Source organism: Heliconius melpomene, chromosome 13 (assembly GCF_056956725.1).
Source record: "Heliconius melpomene rosina isolate 202511_hmr_F chromosome 13, ASM5695672v1, whole genome shotgun sequence".
NCBI lineage: Eukaryota > Metazoa > Arthropoda > Insecta > Lepidoptera > Nymphalidae > Heliconius > Heliconius melpomene.
This window is the reverse complement of record NC_140401.1, coordinates 15,683,551-15,696,071: the sequence shown is the minus strand read 5'-3', so window position 1 is coordinate 15,696,071 and position 12,521 is coordinate 15,683,551. Positions and strand designations below refer to the sequence as shown.

Sequence of the window (12,521 nt, the reverse complement as noted above, 5' to 3'; positions counted from 1 at the left end):
TCGTATCTAAAGTTGAATAATATTTTATACGTGAGATATGTACTCGTATTCGGTGGAGATTCATTTAAGCTTTACTTTATCTTTTCTATATTTTAGGATATAAAGGAAATATATTAGTTAAGTGTGTTATTATATTTTGCTATAGTTCAAAATATTTTGAGTTTTAACTCTAGTTTTCAGCTTTTTAAGCTTGAATTTTTATTACTAAGAAATTAGATATTCCAAAGTGTCTTATCTATTTTGACAATTTTTACTCTTCTTCTATTCTTATTTCATGAAGAATGCACCTAATAAGTAATAATATTTATATATTTCAAACAATATACAGTTCTATGCACTCTATTAAGAAATTACAGTAGTAACTAAGATCGTGGTTACCACTTTAAGCAGTATATCAATTTCTGACACCTGCAACTTGAAATTTAGCTCTATTGCCACCAGCACCAGCTGGTCCATTTAGCACGCCCCCAGCGGTCAACCGCGATACATATTCAACAAACAATATATCTCACTAATTTACTACTACGGAACCCCATAATAACCATTTATCTACCCGAATAAATATCTAGTGACATTTTTCTTCGCCTTATCTTAAGGAACCAGACAATTTTCCATCCCGTTCTCTCGTTTCACGCTTTGGATACGCTTGTCTCTGTTACTCAGCATTTATCTCAACGCAGCTTCCCTTTTATACAGTACGTTTTATTTAGTGCCTTAATGGATTTATACTGAAGTGCCGTTCTTTGACCTTGTCTTTTTGTTTGGCGAATCTGTTAATTGTATTGATTTGACCTCCTACGCATTTAAACGAATAGCTATACATTTTATTTAATTTTCTATACATTTTTTTTTCAGTTTCGCGTTATAAATAATACTTAATCCATTTTCCAAGTGGGAATCGAATCCACAACCAGTCGCGCTTACACGCTTATGCCCCTGTGCCATTTAAAAATATTTTTACTAGCTTTAAATAAGAATACTTGCTATAGAAAATTAACTCAGAGAGTAACTAACATACTTAGTAAAATTAAAGTAAGTATATTTTGACTCAAAACGTACACTCAAAAATCCTCTTGCTTTCAAGGTAACCCATGTCATTGGTCTGTCAAGAATGAGAGTGAAAGTTACCAGCAAGAAGTTCCAACCGGTTGTGGTGTGGGGTGATCATTAAATATGCATCTCGTATTCAGTAGTAAACTTGAGGGTAGTTAGTGAATGTTACTTTCAGGTTTTAGACTATAATAGAATACTTTATTAATATGTTATTTTTCTATATTTTCAAATAATATATAAATTGGTTATCTTCTCAACAGCTAAAATTTTCGCGTAAATAACTAAATTTTGGATTAAATATATTATAAACTTAATTTAAATAAAGGTATCTATTATAATTTTTATTTAAAAATAAAACTTCACAGAAGATCAAATAATGGATCGCCTCACAAACTTTTTATTTGTATCTGTGGGTTATACGAGACGAATAAAAAACTTAGCTAAAAAATATCTATAAATATATAATAAAAATAACCATATAAAATGTAGGTTACTCTTCTCATTAACACTTATGGGTAAGAAGGTCAGGGATTCGACTTTTTATTGGATATTTGTGTCATACCAAGGAAAAAATATATGTTAATTTTTTTTTATTAAAAGTGTTTTCTTTATTTTTAAAATAATTAAATGATATACATATTTTTCTCTCTCATAAATAAAATAAATAAACCAGCTTCACGCTGTATCCCGCACACAGCAGGATAGGCAGAGGAAACCTAGTGTTAAGACACTCTTCCCACTTTCTGCCGAATTCTGGAGGCATTGCGTGTTGAGTGGCAGAACTCAACGTCACGCTTTGCCTCGATACCAGAGCGAAGAAATGTAAATATAAACGTAAATAAATATTTCACTTCCTCGAGTGGGGATCGAACTCACAACCGTCGCGTTACAGTCACACCCTTGTGCCTGTAAAATCTAAATGTGAAATAAATAATTAAACATAATCATACGCCTGAATGGGAATCAAAGCGACACCCAACTGTGTTTACAGCCAGACTGCATAGGATGCAACTACTGTACGACGATGCACTCATAGAATGATTATATTTACTTTTTATACATATATAGATTATATATTTTATACATATATAGATTATATAAGAATTAATAAATTTCTAGTAGAAATAACATGAGTAGGTTAGGTGCAAGTCGTCGACGAGCGATATCGCGTTACCACTTTGCCGGTTACTTTCACGGTTCGCTTCGTGACAGGTTGTGTGGTTGTTCTTATATTACTATTGATAGTTTATGTTTGATACGAATGTAATATATTTCTATGTATATTTATGTTATACTTATTTGTTATTATAAATTGTTATTTGATTTTTGATTTTTTTATATATAATGTACAGAGAACTTTCTTTTGAATGTAATTTGGTAATGGAGTGCAAACCTGGGTCAATGTTAAAAAAATTGCAAATTCCTAGAAAATAATCTCGCATAGTCACACAATTCCTCAAGGATTGAGCAGCGGCGTGCGGAATGGAGGCGTCTTAATGGATTCAGGAGTGTATTCGCACTAGGTTCCCAAATTTCTATTTCAGGAATAAATTTAAAAACTTAAGTGTATTTTTGAAGTAACATAATAATATTTGAACTTTTAAAATACTGTATTATTATTTATTTGTGTACTTTGTAGGCAGCTATTTTTAACTTTAACTGCTAACATGTATTTATAATATGAACGTTTCCATGTTCTGATTAAATAAATTGTGTAGGTGTAGTTATGAATATATTTATCAGGGAGTGCGATATACTCGTATAACAGGGCAGGCAGACGTGAATTCTAGTGTCAGGACACTCCGTTCCAAAAGCATCCAAGTTTAGTAACGGAACTGTATGTTATATGTATATTATTTATAGTAGCGTGCGTTCTTGTTACAAAACCTTATAACCCAATCTGGCAACTTGTAAACTTAAGAAGTAACGTTAAAAATGAGTATCGAAATTAAAAATTCCATAACTCCAAGCGTTCGGGGAGTCCCAGAAAAATGTTCAAAGCCACCTAATTGGATACAGACTACAGACCACTACAAAGGGGATGTTTGAGATAAAAATGAAAATTAAATCTTCCAAGCGGATGAACAGAGTAATGTTTGTGACGGTACCGGAGGCCACCCCCCCTTCCTCCAACCAGGCTCCCCGGGGGTGCCGCAAATCGACTATCAAAATGCCGGCCGGGAAAAAAGTTGTTTCCACACTGTGGCTGTGTGACCGTTGCGTTGGTTGCTCTGCCCTTTTTGTCGGTTTTTTTTTAATTATTCGCGTCTGCGGTCAGTGGTTATGAGTTTCCATAAAGTTTTTTTGCGATGCGTTCTGTTCTGTACGTGTACATAAAAATGTGGAGGTCTGCTTTTAAAATGTCACGTTTTTTATATAAAAAGACGGTGTTGTAATATAACTGTTTAAATTGATTATAGCGACAATATCTTGAATGAAATAAATAAATACTTATAAAGTATGGTATTCAAAACTCAAAGATGACCTCCAGAAAAATGAGGTCCATATATGTATATTAAAGTCTTATTATAAATACAATAGTACCTACATAAGATAAATACATTTGTACTAGCTTAATGCAGAACATTAATTATAATTGAGATACAATATTATCACGTTTAAAACAGAACAAGGAAATATTTCTATATTTATTTCATAGCTGTTGAAGACAACGAGGGCAAAAGTTTTAATATAATTTCAATGCAGCGTTGTTACTCGTTTATGGTACTCAGAGGTCAGGCCGATTCGAAATGATTTTTATTTTAATTTTTAATACTTACTTATAATATAATATATTAATGTGTAATTGCACGGCAGGCAAAATTAGAGTTATAAACTAAAAAAAGCTATAAAAGCGATAAAGATTTTTTTATTGCATATTTTCATTTCCTCGCTCTAGTAACAAAACAGCGCACCATCAAATTCCACCATTCATCACGCTATGTCTCGAAAATTCGGCGGAAAGTAGAAAAAGAGTCTATTAATAATACGTCCCCTCTGCTTATCCTGCTATTTTAGGAATAGGGTTAAGCTAAAAAAATACATAAAATCCTTGTAGTAATTTACAATTCACTTACCTTTTTTTAACACCGGTAACTCCGTGCCATTACACCCTATCGCTTGCGGTCCAGGACTTAAGCTGTGTAGCTGGTATGGAGGCGTCCTCGTATCTATCTGTGAAGGCCAGGGCGTCCGCGGCCATGTGGGTGCTGAACTAGGAGTACCAAGTAACCTTAGCCTCTCGTAAACAGGAGTTGTACAGTCAGTTTGCTGATTGCTGGACTTCTCCTTTTGTGCTGCCAAATTACGGAGCACTCGGTTTATTGATGATACCTGTTGAGGAAATTTGAATATGATATGTATTGGCGTTTTATAGCAAAGTTTCTGTATTTAATTTAAGTTATAGAAACAACATTGTAAATAATATTGTATTAATATTTATTCGCATAAATGATTTGTAATTATCAAGTCATTTGGTAAAACATGATTTTATAATACTGATTATTTCCTAAGGTCAACAGAAAAAAACCATCCATTCAACTGGAGGGAACGGATGTTAATGAGAACTGAGTTACTTAACTCTAGGTTCCCAGGGCCTCTCTGCCTGCCTTGCAATGTTCGGGATATAGCGTTAAGCTAAAAAAACTTTACTTTTTTTAAAAGTGTACATTAACTGTACCAACCATTTACAAATTTTTATTATAGTCTCTACCAATACTTCAAAACGCGCATATACGTCATTGTTACACAAATTGAGTTATAATTGAATTGAGTTGAGTAAATTGATTTTTCTATAATAGTTTGTATAGTTTGTATTTGGTGATATTTATTAAAGTTTATATAAATTAATATCAATTATACAATAGTAACATCTAGTTTCTTACTATAAATATAATGTTATCATTAAATTATTTCGCTTATCATCCTCTAAAATTTTATTTGAAATACGTTCAGAAAATTTCACACGATTTTTATCGAGTGCAGGTTTATTATATTTAAAAATAAAAATGGTATGCAATATCGATGTTCGATAAAGAGTGCTCGAAGTCGGTGACGATATGCGACCAGAGAGGCGTGCAACGGATTGATAACTACGCTTTAAAGATCATCAATCTTTGAATGTATCAAAGCTTATAATTTATAAACATTTTTGTTTGGAAATATATTTATTTATTGAAAAAAATATGCTTAACATGTTGTAGTCTTAGGTTATGATATTTGATTTAGTTATAATATTATTTTATTATTATCTATCATATAGTTAAATATGTAGGCTTTTCAATTTCCATCTGCGTCTCAATGATTCATACTATTCAATATTAAAAAATATATATTTAATTTTTTTTTATAAAAATGAATGCATAAAAGTAAGAACATAATATTTTTATTATCTATGGTGAACGGGAAAAAATTATACATATTTATTTACCTATTATAACGCAGTAATATAATAAAAAAAAAACAGAAACACAGTGTATTAAAAGTACCTACCTCTTAACTGTCACTTATTTCATATAGGTACATTTTTATTATAATTACAAAAAAAATGTAATCGGACTATAAATCAAACTGTAATCCAATATATTAATTACAAGAATTTAGGATTGAGTGTTAACCGATAGGGCCACCCAGCGCCGACGAAAACCAAAAAATGTCTACCAACCAACTGTCAAACGGACGTTGCGCGTAACTTAGATACGGGCAGGAAGGCGAAGTAAGACGATAGACGGGAACCCGACACCCGCCGGTGTGGTCCCAGCTACGCGCTGACTGGCAGATGTCGTGAAGCCCGATGGACCGCGAAAGCGCGGCACGCTCGGACGTTATTTATCATTTTTTCTATGATATTCTAAGACGATGACAGTATTGTTGTGTTTCTTTTTTAATTATTATGCTAGTTAGGTTTGGTCTTAGTTTAAATGTACTGTTATCGTGTCGGTTATATCTTAACGCTTAAACAATTTGGATATACAATTTGTATTTCCATTTTTAAATGAGACGATTTTTTTTTGTGGCTGTTTGGTTATAAGCATTATCATTTAAGTAAAAGTTAATTTAAAAAAAAAATAAAATATCTAAGGTGATAGTAGGATTTTTTTTTAAATGTATGAAATATTATATAAAAAACTTTCATCAAAATTGTAATATAAATAAATCAGAAAGCGTCCAGCAAACTAATAAACGATAAAATTGTTCAATGAGAAAATTATAACGAGCTAATTAAAACTCTTCGATCTAAGTTTTATTCAGCTAGAAAAATGATACCCTGGAAGGGTTGCGATGTTGCCAGTTTGAAAACAAAATGAAATGGAAATTTTTAACAAGCTACTGTGCGACACTAGAGTTAACAGTCAATGGTTCGCGATAATTAAATGTTTTGCAATTATTATCTTTAACTCTTGTTAATCTACAATGACACTTGACTAATTGGACAACTCAAATGATAAATAAAATCGGAATAAAAATGTTAATTAATATCGATATTTTCTACAATAGCTTTAACGATTTGTAACTGTATCGTTACACATAAAAATTTATTATAATTAAATTTTCATTAAAAAAATATTAAATTAAAATAATTATCTAATATTCACAGAAAACCTAAGTTATGTACGTAAACAATACCCAAATAAAATCGACCCCACCATTACTGGCTTAATCAAGTAAATAATCGAAACAATACAAACTACATTAAAATATGTAAAAACAAAATCATATTGGCAATGCAAAATAATGAATAATTGTTTTGTAAACAAGGCTTTCACCACACAAGCAGCCAGCACAGCAAGCCAGCCGTGCAGTGTGACCATGTGTAAAAAACGTGTGTGTTGAAAAAAGTCCACACAGAACTGTAAACGGTCCTAATTCGATTTATACGCCCATTGACTCGTTTCCCTGATTGTACTCGCTTAATTCACCAATTACTAAATAACCCTTTAATTTATTTATATGTAAACGTGGTTTCGTTTTAACAATCGTTTCTTACGTGGTTGCACTCGAACAGAATGCTGCTTTACTGCGGCTTAAGTTTAATTCGACATTTAAAATCAGAAGCTAGTTTTTATAATCTGTAGGTTAACAATAAGTTATAAAAGCCTCTTTCAATTACAAAAAATAGAAATCTTTAAGTTAGATAATATATAATTGAAATTTTCGTCTTGGGGTCATTATAACGTAAGCCGTATAATTTTATCAGACACTTTAGTCAAATATGTAATATTTAATTGGATTATTATAAAAGCGATAAGAATGAACTTCTGAATGAACTCTTTGGTCAATGGCAATACGAATTTTCGCAACGATAAGAGCTGTGTTACTAATATTCATATTCTAACGTATATATAAGCTATGAAATTAAAAAAAACAAAAATATAAATTATCAATCAAACAATTATTAATTACCAGCAATTATTAGTATCTATATTAGTCAAAAGTTAATCCTTAATTTAATATAAAACGCTTACCAGATTAGCACATTAAAGAGGCGAAATTTAATTAATGTTAGGAGAGGAATCCATACAACATCCATGAGAAAGCACCTAATAAACGGTTGAATATCATTTCACTCAAGCAACTCTGAATACTATTGTATTGCCCCAAACACCTTAGACGTCGATATATTACAATAACGCACCCCGCGGCCCCACTATTGACAAACTGCCTATAACTCTCGATATAACAATACTTTTATAAGCTTGTATTGACCCATTTATTTAATTGTATTGAACAATTAAATTTAAATTTCATATCGTGGGAATAACACGAATTAAGTGTTGACTCGCGCTGTCTTAAGATTGGGCGGGAAAGTTATTTCTTTTTTTTTGGGAGGCGTAGTGACATGGGGCGGTGTGCGGTGGCTATTATTCCATTTATTAAGATTTTTTTTCTGTATTGTAGTTTTATTTTGTCTATGGGAAATAATTTATGGTGTAATAAATGAAATTTGATTTTATAAGGAATAAATAATTTTATTAATGCATGATGTGTTTTATATTACAATTGAATGTGTCGCCCCTAAAATTGTTCTTAAGAAATTAAATATTTATGATATACTTATTTTATAGAGTAAAACAAAAGATTTTTTAAAATTATAAACACAAGTTAATTAAGATTTAATTTCATAATTTTTGTACGTCACACACATATTTTTTGTCCTAATACATAGTTTGTAATATGTTTTATATTACTTAATTAATTTAATTGACGTATATGAAAAAATCATAAACATTTCATTTATTTATTTTAATCATTCTAACAAAAAGTGATCATAAGCGCCATTCAATATACTCTTTGTTTCCAGCTAAATTAAAAAAAAAAAAAACTAACAACGAAAAACATACGGCGCTTCAATTTCGCGATTGAATTGAAAGTTCTAAATAAAAAAAAAACAAAACAAAAGCGTAATCAATGAAATGCAAAGAGCGAGGAGAGGTGAGCAGTTGTTCGCTTACGATGCAAAGGTTGAAAACATCTGAAGAGAGTAAAAGTCACCCAAAATATTGACTCGCAAAGTGCCGACTTGGCGCACAATACGCAGCAGGTAGTCCATTGTTGGTGCCCCTGCTGTCAGCGATGGCGGTAATGCACTGCATTTTTATTTTACTCGTATCATAATACTGTATGAAGTAAGTCAGCATTGTATATAGTACAGAAACGTTAGTGATTTAATAGATTTTATATATAGCCGGAGATTTTTTGTAGGGGTTTTCTGCAGCGTATGAGAAAAAAATGCGTCAACTGTTTGAGGGCATATTATAAATATAGAATTTATTTAAAATTGCAAATATATTTTCTATAATATTTTTTAGCATATAGTAGAGTAGGTAGAGGGAATTTACTGTTAAGAGTTATGACACTCCGTTTTTTCCTCATTTTCCGTTGAATTTTTGACACATAGTGTGTCGAGTTACAAAATTCAACTCCATTAGCTTTACTAAATATCTCCTTATAGGAATCAAACCCGCAACAGTCGCGCCTACAGTCTTGTGTGCTCGTGCCAATAAGCCACAATGGCCTCTTATAATATTACTACCTTTCTTAACTTGTGATATTTTTCTACCTTTCCTCTTTACGCCTATTCAGATTTTGCGTAATTGAACCTATAACGTCGTCAGTTCCAAATCTATCATACCACGAGATGTGAATCACAATGGCTATGTAATTATAACAAAATACTTGTCTATATAGTAAAGACTTTGTTTTTAAGAAACAATTTGAAATAAATTTTCACCAATCTTTATACCTTTTCCTTGATGTGCATAATATATACTACTGGATACTGATATGCATAATAAATACTACTTGTAAAAAAATATTAAAGTGATAAATTAATTAAATGGTAACGCAACTTAAAATATTAAGAAAAATAAAAAAGAAATAGTTTTAATCTACGAGCAATGGTAGACATTCGAAGGAATTCTATATTCAATAGAATTCCTTCGAAACACTACAAATAAATTAAAACGTTAATTACTGCTTAACTAGAAAAAAAATCGATTCGACCAATAAGGTTCCCTCTATTTACGTTACAAAACGTTCTTTACAAGATGGGTAGAAAAAAAAATCTCTAAGCTTATTGAAAAGTATTCGCGCCCCACGTTCACGGCGTCTGAGCAAATATAAGATAATTTTCGCGCTCCACCTCACCCGGTATTTAGGGGCACCTTTCATACTTTTTACTGTACCGTTTGACGGTAGGTGCACGTTATATATTATAATTTATTTCAATATTTAAGACGCCGTGTGCTTGAAATTTATTATAAAAATTATTATTTATGTTAATTTTTTTTCTCTATATGCTTAGGTATTTACGTTATCTTGGAGGAAATAGAATAAGAAGGATATTAAGGAGTAATTAATTTCAGCTTTTATCTGTGATGCTTAACTGTCAAGAATATATTTCATATAACTTCTGAAGACTGAAGAGGAATCAATTTCAAATTGCCATTTAATGCAGACTTAAAGAAAATGACGAGAAAATTGAAAATTGAAATTGGAGAATCATTTTATAAGTTATTTTGTAATTCATAGTTTTATAACATAATTAAAGATTTAAAAAAATACGATTAATTGTAAAAATAACAAAATATTTTAGTATGACAAATGTCTTATGTTAAACAGATTAAATCATAATAATGAATACTAAGTAGGCATCTTCGTGAAGGCGGAATGTGGAGAAAAGAATAACGTTTAATTAATTCTTAATAACTTTTACTGTTGTAGTAAAGCTATAACAAAAGTTTCAAGCACAAGCAAGTAAAGCACGCGCTGCGTGAAAACGACATTTTTTTTCTTAAACAAAAGTAACGAATATTTTAACGAATACAAAACGGGTCCAAAATATTATATCATTGCGAATCATTCGAGCGTTCATCCCCACAGCGTAGTGTACTATTATATAAAGTATTATTATTAATAGTAGTGTTATTATTGTCATTAAAATAAAATCATTTATAGATGCCGGTTCGCGAAATAAGCACAATCGACTTTTGCCATTCGGATGGTTCTCAAAGACGAAGGTATTTAATTGTGTTGACCCTTCAAAGTACACTTCATTATGGAATTTTTGAAAATAATAAAACGTTTACGTAAATAAATGTGAGCTTGTTCGAGCTATTATTATTACGCTGAAGTTATATATTTTTTTAATTCTGAGATTCTGTTTTCTATTCTATTTTTTTATTCTGAATTCTGAGAATTTTAATTTTATATAAGTTTATAAATGTTTGCTAGCATAATTTATTGATAAATTGATAGACAGAATACCAAGATCAGTATTTTATAATTTTGCAAAGTAATAGTAAGCAATAATATTTCATTAATCATAGATATTTTATATTACAATAAAATTATATCATGTCATTCCTGAAATATAAAAAAAATAAAAACGAAAAACAAGTATTAAACAATAATTATATTTGACTCTACACTGTAAGTGAAATTTTGAATGTAAAATTTCATTTATGCATTACTTTTATCTTTTAACTATTGTTCAATTGTAAAATAATTTTACATTACATTGATTCATCGTATGTCCGCAACTAGTGGACGTCACTTCTTTTCCGTGAACTATAAAATCTATTTTTTTTCTGAGCCCGCAAAAAATTCAAGGAATTCTCGCATATTTTCTGTACGCGGGCACACCTATATATACCTATATAAAAAATAAAATACGAATTAAGCGACAAGAATTGATTGTAAAGTCAATTCTGCCTACATCTCCGTTAATGTCAGCCATCAATACTAATGACCATCAAACCAAGTTAACCACGCTCGACGACATCGGTATCCGGAACAATTATTTCGTCACGCATCCTCCCAAAGACCCTTATCCCTGTCCTTATCCGTGTCATAAAATAATATAAAACAAATCAATAATCAATTTTCCGCCAGCCCGTCCGTGTATTTTGTTCAGGATTTTATTATTCTGACAAAACTTCGCGCGTCGAGCGGAAAATCGAGAGGAAATACGAGTAAGGAGTAAAACAGGTATTTTTTTTATTTGTAATCTGTGAATTATTGGTAGTTCGATTTGTATTGCATTTATATATTAAGTGATTTATTTGAAAATGTTGTGAGCGTGCTGGTTTGAAGTAGCAAGTACAATATTATAGACGTAAATATCTATTTATAATAATTGCTATAATATTATATACAAGTAAAATGTACACAAAAATATTAGGAATATTCTATAATTAATACTTCAAAATGACACTAGAAAACCACATAACACTTATCTATAATCTCCTATAATTACGGACAACTGACACTCCATAATCACCGAATTAAATCTCGCGAAAAAATCCTCATAAATATTCAGCAGTTATAGTATAGTGTTATTACATTTAATACCCCTCTTGAACAACAAAAACCCCGCGAGGACATCGATTAAGCACAATGGTGGTGCATCGCAGCCGCATAAAATTATAATAAATATAGATACTCGTAGAACGGCAACATCGTCCTACGAGCGGTAGATGGCAACATTGGTCATCCCTTGTATTATATAGGGTTGTTGTTAATATAAGTTATTCAAAAAATTACAAGATTTGCAACAAATTTTTAATTTATTATTATTTTTAATAGTCTTAGCGATTTTCAAATAAAGCATTTATAATTATTTTTTACGTATTTTTATATAATTTCTTTTCAGTTCTTCCAAGTATTTGCTATAATATAATTTTGTATGAAAAAAAAGAATTATACAGTAGAATTGATGACCCTACTTACACGTAAATTTACAAGGTGACAATACACTGACATGTCATTTGGACAGGGGGCACTCGGTTTGGGGTACTGCGGTAATACGTCATAACTCATGTTCAAACGAGGGTACCCCCGCGCTGATGAGTGTGAAGCTGTGAACTTTGATTTGGAAAGAATAGAAAGCCATTGTCGATAAGTTCGATACCCCTGGGGTGCAGTGTCATCTGTGAAATTATTGTAAAATGACTTCAATTTAACAAAAT

The 12,521-nt window shown here is 30.9% G+C and overlaps 1 protein-coding gene across 4 annotated transcripts in view; it reads right to left on the bottom strand.

Moving 5' to 3' along the window:
- The window catches only part of LOC146533134 (paired box protein Pax-6-like), a 46,369-nt gene that overhangs the window by 14,794 nt on the left and 19,054 nt on the right, over positions 1-12,521 (bottom strand). For all 4 annotated transcript variants that reach the window (XM_085195885.1, XM_085195886.1, XM_085195884.1 and 1 more), the window contains exon 5: positions 4,131-4,386. In XM_085195885.1, coding sequence (XP_085052011.1) covers positions 4,131-4,386 — 256 coding nt within the window. The remainder of the gene's footprint in view (positions 1-4,130; positions 4,387-12,521) is intronic.